This window comes from Eleutherodactylus coqui, chromosome 12 (genome assembly GCF_035609145.1).
Source record: "Eleutherodactylus coqui strain aEleCoq1 chromosome 12, aEleCoq1.hap1, whole genome shotgun sequence".
Classification (NCBI taxonomy): Eukaryota; Metazoa; Chordata; class Amphibia; order Anura; family Eleutherodactylidae; genus Eleutherodactylus; species Eleutherodactylus coqui.
In genome coordinates this window covers 125,650,647-125,665,140 of record NC_089848.1, presented here as the reverse complement: position 1 = coordinate 125,665,140, position 14,494 = coordinate 125,650,647, and the positions used below count along the sequence as shown (strand labels likewise).

General features: G+C 43.7%; 2 protein-coding genes across 8 annotated transcripts in view; one reads left to right on the top strand and one right to left on the bottom strand.

The window, feature by feature from the left end:
* NSUN6 (NOP2/Sun RNA methyltransferase 6) overlaps positions 1-3,617 on the top strand; it is a 37,506-nt gene extending 33,889 nt beyond the window's left edge. For all 5 annotated transcript variants that reach the window (XM_066585708.1, XM_066585706.1, XM_066585705.1 and 2 more), the window contains exons 11-12: positions 78-203; positions 3,094-3,617. In XM_066585708.1, coding sequence (XP_066441805.1) covers positions 78-203; positions 3,094-3,297 — 330 coding nt within the window. In that variant the 3' untranslated portion in view covers positions 3,298-3,617. The remainder of the gene's footprint in view (positions 1-77; positions 204-3,093) is intronic.
* A 1,352-nt stretch (positions 3,618-4,969) lies between these two features.
* The window catches only part of CACNB2 (calcium voltage-gated channel auxiliary subunit beta 2), a 136,626-nt gene continuing 127,101 nt past the window's right edge, over positions 4,970-14,494 (bottom strand). For all 3 annotated transcript variants that reach the window (XM_066585259.1, XM_066585258.1, XM_066585260.1), the window contains exon 13: positions 4,970-10,579. In XM_066585259.1, coding sequence (XP_066441356.1) covers positions 10,088-10,579 — 492 coding nt within the window. In that variant the 3' untranslated portion in view covers positions 4,970-10,087. The remainder of the gene's footprint in view (positions 10,580-14,494) is intronic.

Sequence of the window (14,494 nt, the reverse complement as noted above, 5' to 3'; positions counted from 1 at the left end):
ATATGTGGCTGATCGGGGGGGCATCCCAAGCGGATGTCAAGGACTTCAATGAGGATTATAATCACTATTTTTTTCAGGCGGTGTCATTACTCAAACCCGGCGGCACGCTCGTCTACAGCACGTGCACCATAACCCTGTCTGAGAATGAACAACTGGTGGCCTGGGCCCTGACGACCTTTCCCTGCCTCCAGCTTCATCCACAAGTAACGCAAGTTCTTTACATTCAAAAAACCCAAAAAATAAGTATTATTCCAAAGTGTTCAGGAAAACATCCAGAAACTGACAGAATCCCCCGTTGCTGATTGACGGGTCTCTTTGTATTACCGAGCATTCAGCGAGAACCGTCAGTTAGAGGCGGGGGCAGCAGGGAATATATGAATACTAATGAGCCTAATTGAACTGCTCTTTGTGGCTTGCTGAAAAGTTTGAAATGCAAGTTTTCCAAAAACATCTGAAGTAATTGTTATAACTGACAGACCACTGAAATCAATGTGTCACTATACTGTAGGGTCCACAGCTCGGGCACCATTAGGGACCTGGCAAGTTACCTTTAACCCCTTCCTACTCTGTGACATACATGTATGAATTGGGCTCGGGAGCTGAGCCTGCTTTATTCCCGACAGGTGCCGGCTGTTTCTAATAGCTGACACCCACCGCAAAGCTGTCTGACAGCTCACATGCTCTGTGAATTCTGACCGCAGCATGCAAGCTGGGAGGTGGGGGAGAAGCCCATATTTTCACTGTGATGAGCTAGAAGGGTGCTGAATGGTTGCCATGTTAGCCTTAGGCCTAGTAAAGCTTCCCAGGGCTGCCATGTATTTAGCCATTTTAAGTCCTGCTTGTGGCAGGACTTCATTTGGGAATTTGAAAAATACAGTGTACTACAATACTCAAGTATTGCAGTATATTGTAGAAGTGATCAAACAATCACAAGTTCAAATCCCCTAAAGGGACTCAAAAGTGATGTCAAATTTTAGGTCAAATAAAATTGGTAAAAATAGAAAATATAAAAAAATCAGAACAATCCTTTTCCCATTTTCCCCACAAAATTATCCAAACATAAAAAAAAATCTATATAATCGACATTGCTACATCCCAAAAAAAGCCTAAACTATCAGAATAAAGCATTATTTATCTCACACTGTGAACGCCATAAAAAGTACATAATGTCAGAAGTACATTTTGGCGTCACTCGTCTCTCAATAAAAGTTAAATAAAAAAGTGAGCAAAAAGTTGTGTCCCCCAAGAAAGGGTAGCAGTAAAAACGACAGCCTCCTCAAGGAAAAAACAAGCCCTCACACAGCCCTATTGAAAGAAACTTAAAAAAAACCCAAAATGTTTTTTCTGATTATGGCGATTAATTTATTAAAATTTTTAATCAGTTTTTCTTTTTTTTTTGTAAATAGTTAAACTTGAAAAAATCTATAAACATTGTAGCATCATAACCAACCCACAGAATGTAGTTAACACGTCATTTTGACTGCAGCATGAACGCCGCAGAAACAAAACCCTCCAAAAAATGGCGCATTTCATTTTTTAAAGTCGTTTTACTGCACTTTAAACCCTTAGTAACGCGGCCCCTTTTTCTTTTTCCATTTTCGTTTTTTCCTCCCCCCTTCAAAAAAATCGTAACTTCTTTATTTATCCATCGCCGTCGCTGTATGAGGGCTCGTTTTTTGCGGGACGAGTATTTTTCACTGGTGCTATTTAATGTACCATAGAATTTTTAAAAAGTTTCTCAGTACATTCTAAGTGGAGTAAACTGAAAAAAAAAACGACATTTCGCCATCTTTCAGTGCGTCTTGTTTCTACGGCGCACAAATGGCAACAAAAGCGACATGATAACTTTATTCTATGCGTCAGTACGATTGCTACGATGCCAAACTTGTATTGGTTTATTCTTACTGCACTACTCTTCTTTTTTTTGTTTTTTCAAAGACATTTAATTTTTTTCAATTATTTTCTGCGGTCATTTTGTGCGCACAATAACTTTATTTTTTCGTCAATGTAGTTGAGCAAGGGCTCATTTTTTGCGGGATGTCCTGTAGTTTCCGATAGTATCAATTTGGAATATATATGTCTTTTTGATCGCTTTTTTATTGCGTTTTTTCTGGGAGACAGGGTAACTAAAAAAAATGCATATTTGGTGTTCTTTATTTTTTTTTTCGGACGACGTTCACTGTGCAGGAAAAATAATGTGCTACTTTGATAGATCGGACTTTTATGGACGCGGCAATACCAAATAGGTATTTTTATTTTATGATTTAGATTTTTTAACAATAGATATGGCAAAAGGGGGGTGATTTAAACTTTTACAACTTTTTTTTGATTTTTTTTTTTACTTTAAAGTAAAGCCCCCCTGGGGGACGACAACCAGCGATGCTTTGATCGCTCCTGCAGTATGACGTAATGCGACCTATCTGCATACATACCCCGCCGCTCCATTACGTACCTATACGTCATGGAGCGGGAAGGGGTTAAAATGGTTCCATGTTTTCCAATCCATTATATGTGCATTAACTGATGCCATTAGAGACTACAACTCGTCCCACAAAAAACAACCCCTCAGACAAACATTTGTTAAAAGATTAGATTTCTGTGGATGGGAAAAATGAAAACCCTAAAAATGGCTGGTCGAAAGGATTTTCTAGGAAAAATACTATTGATGATGTATCCCCTTAAGATACGTCATCAGTAGTTAATCAGCTACGGTTTGCCTCTCGGGACCCTGTCCAATCAGCTGATTGAGCGCCCGCTGACAGTGCCACACTACGCAGAGGTCGGAATGGAAGCTGCTGCTCCAACCCTGGTGTAGTGGCCAGTGCTTGTAACTACAGGCACACTTCCCATTGATTATAATGAGACCCTAGGCTGAGGTTACAAGCATCGGCCACTACACTGGGGTCGTAGCAGCAGCTTTCACTCCCATGCCTGTATAGTGCAGCGCTGACCGCGAGCACCCAATCAGCTGATCAGCTGGGGCCACGATCAACGGACTCCAGCCAATCAACTGCTGACGATGGAAACCCCCTTTAGAGCGTTTAGACATTTGTTCATGTTGCTGATCACAAAATGTTTAATGATTTTGTGCAGGACCCGCGTATCGGAGGAGACGGTCTGATGGGCGCGGGATTGTCCCCCGATCAGCTGAAGCTCCTGCAGAGGTTCGATCCATCCCTTGCTGAGCTCCACGACTTTGACATTAATGACGGGACTCTTGAAGACCAGGACCGGACTCTGTTAGCAAACACGGATACCATCGGTTTCTTTATTGCCAAGTTTGTTAAACAGGGATGATTTTTTTATAGCTTTCGTGTTCCCGTGCGATCGACGCAACGCATTCTAAAGGTGAAAGATTTGGCGCCTCCTCTGTGTTACCACGACAACAAATTAATAACTGTGTTGCCATAGCAGCAGGCTGTCTGCCAGCTGTTCATTTCCAGCTACTACTTGCAACCACAAGTGAAAGGACTTACTGGGGGCTTTATAGGGCCGGTCACTGCTGCCTACAGTAATAAAATAGTCTACCTGTTAGTGGAGGAAACAGCTCTTGTAAGACAGGTGTGTCCTACTTGGGGAAATGTTACCATACCTGTAATAAAAGTTTTTAGATTCAACATTCGGTGCTGATTTCTGTCATCATATACAGTCCTGAACACCAACAATGAAAAGTCGTGGAATTATGGAAATCACATGGTCGATGGGCGTGTTACTATTATACAAATGATCGAAAAACGTAAACAAAATATTCAAAACATCTTGATTTATTCAGTACCAAGTATTAGGGCCACACGTTGGGGCTACGGCCTTGCTAAGATATGCAAATGACCAAGTTTTCAACACCTCCAACTCTCTTGATTTGCATAACTTACGCCTTTTTCTCCTTGGTTTTGCCATTTTAATGTTAAGGTGCGGCTCATGTAAGGTGGCGCTCTGCTGGGGTGTGTCCAAGCACGGACCCCGCCCCTGCTTACATAATATATCCTTGGATTGTGATGCATCAGTTGATCTGACTTATGGCCTCTGCTATAGTCTACTGTGTTACGCTGGGCAGACTAATGTACGCTGAATAGTCCCCTTTATTAAAGCCCTCAAACTTTTAAACATTTTCAAGTGGGATGAAATTGAAAATGAATTCAGCTGTACCATTGTTTGGGGAAGGATGTTTTACGGTGTTGATGGTGCAGTAAAAGTCACAGCCTAACTTCATCCAATGGGTCAGCACCAGTATGACAACAGTGGGGTTAGACATGTTTGTGTTGTACTACTTTTAAAAAATTAAAAACCCTTTTATTAAACAAAAACCTGCTTTTTTCACCATAATCAGGGCCCCATATCTTCAGTTGGGCTGTGTGAGGCTTCGGTTGTTGGAGGGTGAAATATAGTTTTTATTGCTACAGTTTTTGGGTAACAAGAACTTGAATTGAAAGGGTGAAATCTGCGAAAAAACTAAATGCTTCAACATGCTCCACCTCCCACAACTTACCGCGGCTTTATGAACTGCTTACAGAAGAGCAAACCATGAGGAAAGGGTTATGTGACCACCACCTTCCCCAGCGTTGTCCACATGTGATTCTTTTTTTTTTTTTAATCAGTGGGGAAATTTAAAGCAGAAAAATACGCCAATAATATGCAAACCCTCGATGAAAACAGCACCAACACTCTCCACAGCCTCACTGTTGAAGAGCTGCAGGCATTATCAGCCAACATGTTGCAGGTAAGTAAACAGGAACCAAATCAATAAAGCTTTGGAAAAACATTCCACTTGCTTGTTCTTCGTGTTCCAGTACTGTTGGAGATGGGCTATTTTTCCGTGGCCCACCCTGTATAATACATTCCACATACATACATAGCTATTCTGTGTTGGATCATCAGATATTATGGATTACCAGATCCCAGTTTAAAGGAATTTCACCATTTATCCCGTAAATTGCTTTGGACTTGAAAGATAAGGAAAAAAAGAGCCACCAGATTTATTGAACATCGTTCTCTTGTTGTAGATTTCTACATGTTAAGAATAACATGTATTTTCACAGCCACCATTTGTAATATAGCATAATAAATAAATAAATCCAATTAACAGTCCGACATGTCTACAGAAACCTACAGTCCAATATCTACAAAGGCCGTTTTGAAGTATATACAAATGCTTACAAATCGGATTCTTGAAAATAAAGATACTTCCCACAAATATGCATATACAGTATTCAACAAAGCTTATAGGTAAATCTCTTTTTTTTGTCATTGAAAAAAAAATACACTAAAAAACAAAAACATTTTACCAAAATTGTGTCATCAACACAAAAAAATGGAATCTCAGGACTTTATAAGGAGTGCGATCCATGAAAATGCTGCTTGGCAATGATAATACTCACCGGTGCAAGTGCAGAACTCCGACTAATAGTTTCTTTTAAATATCACAGATATAAATATAGAGATTTCTGTATATATTTACATATATTTATGACTTCGGAGCGGTTGGAGGTTTACGGGGATTCGTAAAGGACCATACTGCCGGCACACAATGGAGGAAGCCATTAGGGCAACTATAAACAAAACTCTAAAAGTGTAGACCCGAATCACAGACACTTCGGCTAATATGTTAAAGGGGTTGTCTGGGCTTTTTTTTAACTAATGAACTCTGGATAGGTCATCAGTAGTTGATGGACAGGGGTCTGCCGCTCGGGACCCTCATCCATCAGCTGATTGACCACGTCTGGCTCGCTTCATAGAGTAGGAAGTGGGAGTTCAGGCTTCACTTCCATTAAAATCAATGAGAGCGCTGTGCTTCTACTACACTTCCTGCTCCTCTCATGGTCAGGCAGTCACATCCTGTCCTGACCATGGGAGGGCATATTAACTTACTCCACAAGGCTTCTGCTCGATTCGCAGCCTGATTGGTTGTTTGGTGAAGCAGCTAACCCAAACAACCGATCACTGTGAATTAGCTAGACCAAACAACCAATCAGGTGGCAAATCGAGAATCCTTGTGGAATAAGTTAATATGCCATGGGAGGAGCAGGGAGTGTAATTAGAGCGCAGCACTCCCACTGATTTCAATTTGAGTGGAGCCGACACTTCCTCTTCTGACCAGTCATGACTATGTCCGGCCGGCTGCACAAGCATTAGACCCCTGTCCATCAACTACTTCTGACCTATTCATAAGATTAGTTAGAAAAAAGCCGTAATATCTCTTTAAAAGAAAAATATTCTAAGCAACTTTCTTAAGTATTGCGATGCCCAAGTGGATGGGCTTCCCAGTGGCAGCGGCGGACCCCCTGGGGCATGTATACAAAGGTTGCTCTGAGGTTAACGCCTCTTATGTTGTCAGTAGTGGATGTTGGTGGTATGGCAATAGTTTTTGAACCTTCTTGACAAGATCCGCTAAATTTTGTTGCCACGCGATAGATGACCGCAGGGGGGAACTGACAAAATAGTGTCTGGCATGAAAGTCCATGCAAAACACAGTGATCCGGTGGGTGAGACGTTTCAATAGTGCTGACAGCAACGTGAGAGACAAACTGCGTTCCGGATGGCCACGAACAGCGGTCGCACCACGAAGTGAAGAGTGTCTTGATCAGCTCTATTGGCGCAAACCGGCGGATTACAGCCACGGAAATGTGCAAGAAGCTTAAGATCTGGGCTAACATCCGTGATCTCCGTGAATGTTCGGCGCGCGTCAATGAATGTCAATTGGCGCACATGCAGGAAATTATCTACACGGCAATAGAATTTACTGGATATCAGCAGAAAAGTTGAAACTCTCTTGTCATAGCGCCAACATCCGCATCGGACGTCATGTGATAACATGATAGTTAAGGAGGCGTTAGTTTTGGAGCGAACCTCATATTAAAGGGAAGAGGATTTTTGTCCGAAGGTTCGTTCATCTGCCCGTGCGAAGCGGCGCTGACAAGTAAATACACGCTCGTCAGGTGATCACATCTTCCACGCGGCACCAGAAGTCATACTTGGCCGTGTTAATGGGAAACGTGCTGCCAATGATGACGAAACACTATTGGGGATGAAGGATCGGTTCTCCCCCATACAGACTGAATTGGCCTTTGTTAAAGCCAGTTAAACGCTTGCTGATCTCATTGATTGGCGGTCGGGCTCATTTTGAAAAAGCACAGGACCCGGGTGTGACCGCAAACTCTTCAATCACTATAGCTACAATCCCGCTAATGACTATTGTTCTGATCGGCACTGGTCTGTCTGTTGGCTGCCTCCATTGTGTGCCGGGGCTACTCTTCCTATAAGGACAACCCGCGGTTGCACACATCTTATTAAAGGGGATATCCATCTAATATACAGTTTTCATATCCCACATCTCTTGTAACTTACAAAATAATAAGGACCCAACAGGGTCTGGCTTTTTGCTCAGAAACAGCGCCACTCTTGTCTGTTGGTGGCATATGGTATTGCATCTCCTGAGTTGCAACACCAGATACAGAGTGGCGCTCTTTCTGAACTTTTTTTTCCAACCTGGACTTCTCCTTTAAAATTCAGGCTTCCTTCACTCACAGGTTTCTATGAGGTTTCATTCATTATCCAAAAAACCCACTCAGAAAAGCTGGCGTTTTTTAAATGGTAAAAGTGGGGTTTTTTGGATGGCTTTTTTTACATGCATTTATTACATGCTCTACAAACACTGCATTTTTGTGGCATTTTCCTCACTTTTGGTGCATTTTTTGGGTAGATTGGTGTTCTTTTTCACAATGCAATATGCTCTGGTTTAGTGTTTTTTAGGCATTTTTCCAAAAAGTTACGGGAAAAAACACATTTCTGAATGCAAAAAAAAAAGTGTCACCAAACAACGCTTGTAAAAACGCATGAAATTTATGCCATTGTTCGTCTCAAGTACCAAAAAGTAAAATCCATGCCCGGTATGAGCCGACAGACGCGTGTAGAGATGAGCGAACACGTTCGGCTCCGCCCCTTTTTCGCCCGAACACCGAACTTTGCGAACACTTCAGTGTTCGGGCGAAAAAGTTCGCGGGCCGCCGTGGCAGCGCGGGGGGGTGCGGCGGGGAGTGGGGGGGAGAGGGAGAGAGAGAGGGCTCCCCCCTGTTCCCCGCTACTGCCGCCCGCGCCGCCGCGCATCTCCCCGCCCCCCGGCGGCACCCGGACACTTACGCGCGAACACTGCAGTGTTCGGCAAAGCCGGTGTCCGGGTGCGGATGTGTCCGTAACGGACACGTTCGCTCATCCCTAAACGCGTGCAATAATTTACATCGGTTTTTGGCCTAGATTATAGTAAGTTTGCCTGGTGGTCGACTTACTCGCTTTTCACAATAGTGATGGAAAAAGGACAAAAAGTTGCACATTTTTTCAGCTTGCTCAAAAATCTGTGGCTTTTAATTCCAGAGACCTGGCACACAGGCAGGGGCGTATTTCTAGTGGATGCAGCCGTACCCCGGGCCCCGGAACCTTAGGGGGTCTGTTAGGTCTCTCATCCCCATATAAGGAGACCGGTCCTATATATGAAGCCTTATAGTTGGGGGTCCTGTTACAGATTTTGTAGTGAGGCCCTGCAGCTTCAGTTTACGCTTCTGCATACGGACCTTGTTAAATTTCCCTCCTCTGTTTGAAGGAAGCCTTAAAGCGGCCCTCCGGTTTCAGGACAAACTTCTGTTCTGGAACAGGAGTGGGTATGTTACCTGCAGTTGTTATTCTCTGCCGCCCCTCCAATCCGCGGGTTCTGGGCCCTATTTTCAGCTGGCCAAGATGGCTGCAGCAATTTTGTGACTACCTAATGCACACTGTGCACTGCTCTCTAATTGGCCAGCATTGATCATGTGAGCAGCCCTGGCCAATCAGAGTGCATGGATAATTTAACTCTACCAATGCATTGTGGGTAGTAGTCTGACAATCACAATGGCCATTTTGGATGGCCAAAAACAGGACTTGGAACCGGCAGATCAGAGGAGCAGCAGAGAACTACTACTGCAGGCAATATATCCCCATTCTCCTCCAGTCCTGGGACAGAATTCTGGCTGAAGTTGGAGGGTCTCTTTAATGAGTACTTTTTAAAATGTAGTCACATGGAGAGAGGAATATGAAGCATTTCTCCGGTCTCGGTCCATTTGCCTGCATTAACCTATGGAATCCCCCGTTATAACAGTGGTTCTGCAAGAAAATAAATTACATACAGATAATAATAAAATGATGACCTAACGAGCAAGAAATCGGCCACTTTTCCGTTCCCTTCGAACTCCAGAAAAGTAGCCAATTCATGTGTGTTCTAACTATCGATCAATTGAAAGAGTCCTAACCATTATGTCTCCATGCTAATTCCAGTCACTGACTATTAAAGCATGATGTAGAAAAGAAAAAACGTACAACGCCGTACAGTCAAACGGTTAACCATGCAGGGCGAGGGAAACAACAAAAACGGAACCAACATAGAGAAACAGTACATAGAAAATGCATCTGAAACATCGTGAGTATAAGGCAATATTTAACTCTGCTCTCAAAATGTAGACGACGGGAGGCCGAAAACAAAAAGAAACGTAAAAAAGGAAAATAAATAGTGGCTTTGAAATCAACATTCAAAGTAGGTGGGTGCATTCCAAAAATACAAAAATAAATGCAATGTTTTAGTAGTCTCTTCACAAGTCTGATAGAACTTCTGCAGCCACGACATATCAATATAGAGATCTAACAGTGCAAAAGTGAAACACGTATGGAAGGAAAGGAAAGTGAAATCACCATTTTTATGCCCGAAAATAGGTTTCTTCTAAAAATAGGAAGTTACAAAAACATCATCACTTGCTTTAGAACAGCAACAATATCTTGATGGCAACGTACAGCATTCAAGTGGTTGTCACAGAAAACGGCTAAACACATGGTTTGGTGACAGGTTTGTAGAGGAACCATGGCAAGTTAAAGTGAAAAAGAGTAAAAAGAATACCCTCCACGAGCGCCGTGCCGGCAAGAGCCAAAAAGAAGGAGCTAACGGTAGAAAAGAAACATAGAAAATACAGAAGGGGGCGCTATATGTTTTACAACTCGGGTCGGTACAATTTGTAGAGGGTCTTATACAAGAGTGGAAAAAAAAAAAAGTCAGCATATAGAAAGGTGTCGAAAGTTACTGACGGATGTAAACCTCCCGATTCCACTCGTTATCGTTCCGTTTCCTGGAAACCTCTCCGTCCCTTTCACTGTATCGTTCTCTGGATTTGTGACGACTTCGGGGTTTGTTGCATTCGTTGTGGTCTTGCTCCCTGTCATGCTCGTTTGTCCGATGTCGAGACTCTTTGTGTCTATGTTCGCTACCCCCGTGGGATTCGTCTCTATGATTGTGATCCCGGTGGGATTCCTGAGGATCAGCGTTCTCGGAAGAGTAGTCGTCCTTTGGCTCTAGGTAAACGGAGTCTCTGGTGTCTTGCGTTTCGTTATCAAAGGTGTCCTGTCTGGAAAGGCCTCTGCTGACCCCACTTCGATGATTGTGGTGCTGTGCAGAGGTGGAAGATCGGTGCTGAGACTTTCTCGTCACTTTCTGTTCTGGAGGAGTGTCCTCTTCTACGGACCCCGTTCTTTCAGGAGCCGGAGGATCGCTTTTCTGTTCTCCTTGGGAGCCCTGAGAAGACATTAAGGATACAACATTCATTAGATGTTGAACATTGGAGATACCTCTAGACGTTCTGCCAGGCAATCAGACGTGGGCCTCATATAAATGGCTTACCATAGATCTGCAGATTTTTTTTACTATGGTGCCCAGGGCAGGCTTTAGGCTTATATTGGGTAGCAAAGTCACAGTGGACCTCCTTATTAATATTATAGGCCCATCTGTGCCCTCTTAGTAAATTTATAGGCCCTGCTGTGCCCCCTTGGTAATTTACACGTTTCACTGTGCCCCTTGGTAATTTATAGGCCCCGCTGTGCCCTCTTAGTAAGTTTATAGACTCTGATGTGCCATCTTGGTAATTTATGAGCCCTGCTATTCTGCGTTAGGAATTTATAGACCACACTGTGCCAATTTAGTAAAATGCATAGGCCTCGCTGTGCCCCCTTGCTAATTTATAAGTTTCACTGTGCCTCTTGGTAATTTATAAGCCCTGATGTGCCCCTTTAGGAATTTATAGGTCTCATTGTGCCTTATTGGTCTCACTGTGCCCTCTTGGTAATTTATAGGTCGAGCTGTGCCCCTTTTGTAATTAATAGGCCCCGCTGTGCCCTTTGAATCATTTATAAGCCAAGTTGTGCCCTGGCAGTAAAATAAAATAATAAACTCCTCCCATCACGCTTCCACTGCATTCTACCCAAGATTATATAGTGACGCGGGTGGCGTAATGCCATCATCGCACCACCGGCGTGACAGAGAAGAGCCTGGCTTCCTGCAGTACCGCTGTCCTAGTCAATTGTATCCGCGACAATTAAATTTCAAAGAAGTTGGACCAGACTGATCCTACCCATGGAGATCCAGTACAGGTCATGTGGAGAGCCACCTTAAAGGGATTTTCCAAGACAAAAAAGGTAAAAAAAAGCTTAAAATGATCAATAACACTGTTGAACAGATTTTCATGAAGTCTTTATTATCCAGCAGTCGTCTCCTAACATTGCTGGGTCCCATTTCCCTTCATACCTTTTTCCAATGTCCTGATGGAATCTCTCACCGCGTTCTTCACTGACGGCGCCACAGTTTTCTGGGAGGAAGTTGAGGTCGGCATCTTCAGAGACGTGAACCCCAGTATTGTGGCAGCGCTGAGCGTCTCCTCTATCAGCTCTTTGTAATTGGACCCTCTTAAATCTATTCCCCGCCTGAAAAACGTCATGGGACAGACTGTCCTTGAACGGCTCCCTAATATGTGGACCAACAACCTGAAACCTTCCCTTTCTTGCTGCAGGCTCCTTACAAGGTTTTTCATTAGTCTCAGTTTGAGGTGTGGCGGAGGGAGTACAATCTTCTAGAATCAACCAACGGTTCATTTTGTCCATTTTTTGTACCAGGTTGAAGTGTTCCTCTTGCCGGCCAGGACATGTTATGTAATGACGCTCACTAGCCCTACTGTCCTATTCACAACTGAAGCAACAATACTTGGTGTATCCCAACTGCAATCCCAATAGAAGAGCAACAGATCTGCATTACAATTATTCACAATCAACACTTGTTAAATGAAAACTAGAGCTAATTATCAATTCTGCAGCATCAAATCAATACAAATGAGCTACTTTTCTCAATGTACAATCTGGTTGTTGAACAGTGAATTGAATGCTCCCCTATCCATGTGGTTCCCTCTACAGCGCTGCATGTGACGCTCAGTCACTCACAGGCTTCGGCAGCCATAGGAGAATCCCCACTGAATCCTGGGAACAGCTGAGCGGTCACGTGCAAATTGAACGGCCCGCCGCTTCTACCGGGCTCTGTGCAGCAGGCACCGGGGCTGCAGCGCTGGACAGGGTGCCACCTGGATTGGGGAGTATTTCGTTTTTGAGCTTTGTAAGCCCTTTTAGCTTTTTTCTTTGCTTCGGAAAACCCCTTTAAGGTGGCCATACACATGAGATATACTACTTCTCCATATACATGCAAGCTCGGCAAGCCACATGTGGACAAGTCTGGTATCTGACTTATCTCTAGTGGGAACAAAGGATGGAGCATATTGAAGCCCAGTATGCCTGATTCTTCTTTTTTGAACACCTACCATAAATGGCCAATCCTGCAGCCGTGTTCAACTGAATTTTATCCAAGATGCATGGCACTTGGTCACACATCACTACAGAAATTCATGATGAACTAGAAGAATTGAATTATGGAATAAAGTGGAGACACTGCAGGGTTAGCGTCGGAACCATGTTCCAAAATTTCCATTTTTCTAGTCATAACTGATCATACATAAAAAGACACTAACTTTTCAGACAACTTTTATCTTGTGTCAGTCTCATCATTTCTGTAATATACGGTACTTGCATTAAAATTATTATTGCACTTACAGGCTGTAGGCTGACAGATCTGCAGACACTGTGATAAGGATCCCCACAGTCTCTACCTCTCCTGCTGTTACAATGTGTGTGTGCACATTACACATATATTATACTGCGTTGACTAACATTTGGTCAAAATGTCTCTAAATGCCTAAGGCCTCATGTCCACGGGCAAAATAAGAATTAAAATCCGCAGCGGATTTTAACTCTTCTCCTGCCCGCGGATCCGCACCCCATAGCGATGCATTGACCACCCGCGGGTAGATAAATACCCGCGGATCGTCAATAAAAGGGATTTAAAAAAAAATGGAGCATGAAAAAATCTGGACCATGCTCCATTTTCATGCGGGTCTTCTATTAAAGCCTATGGAAGCCGTCCGGATCCGCGGGAGACAAAATTCGGAATTTACTCACACGCTCCGTTTCTTCTCTTCGCCTCGGCGCCATCTTCTCTCCGTCGCAGCCGGATCGTTTTTCTTCGGGACGGCGCATGCGCGGGGCACGTCACCGACGTCATCATGCGCATCTGCCGAGCCGAAGAAAGAAGATCCAGCCGCGACGCAGAGAAGATGACGCCGCGGCGAAGAGAAGAAACGGAGCAGATGGGAGGTGAGTTTATTCTCATTTATTCTTATTTTCAGCGCTCATGTCCGCGGGGCAGGAGGGACCCGCTGCAGATTCTACATGTAGAATCCGGAGCGGGCCTGATTTTCCCCGTAGACATGAGGCCTAATAGTCCCGACAAAGCAGAGGGGTGGGCATTGCCTCTATGCTGATTGGACCAGATACAGTGCAATGCAGCATGAGAAATAAGGGCAAGAAAGTCAGGACAGTGAACTACTGGCAGAATGCAAGGCTTGCTACATACCCCCTCCCAGATAGTGGATTGTAAACAGCAAAGCAACAGAAAAATGAGGAGGATCACTTAAAGATCAGAACTAACAGACATGAAGCAGGGTGCAAACAGAAGCAAATGAGCGGGTAAGGAGAACATGGTGTATTTTATAAAACTTGTTGAAAACTCAGGTACACTTTATAGAAAGTTTATCGCTAATCCTAACCAACGGTGTAGGATGTAGAGACAAGTCTAAGCTTACATTCTTTATATTTTCACAATGACAACAAAGTCCTGAAATCCACATTTTTGTGTGGCGTGTGCGGTATGCTAAATTGTTCTAAACTATCCAATGGGAGGTCCTCTTATGTTGTTGATCCAGAAGAAGGCAAAAAACCCCAAGAGCAGGAGCCAATTAGCCCTTTTGGGGGAAAATTTCTTCCCGACTCCCTAATGGCAATCAGACTGTTCCCTGGACCAACCCCTAATAGTTCCTACCTGCCTGTATACCCGGATTAACAATAACCTAAGATTTATATCCTGTAATATCCTTCCACTCTAGAAAGGCATCAAGTCCCCTTTAAACTCCTCTATGGAATTTGCCATCACCACATCCTCAGGCAGAGAGTTCCACAGTCTCACTGCTCTTACAGTAAAGAACCCCCTTCTGTGTTGGAGATGAAACCTGCTTTCTTCTAGACGTAGCGGATGCCCTCTTGTTACCGTCGCAGTCCTGGG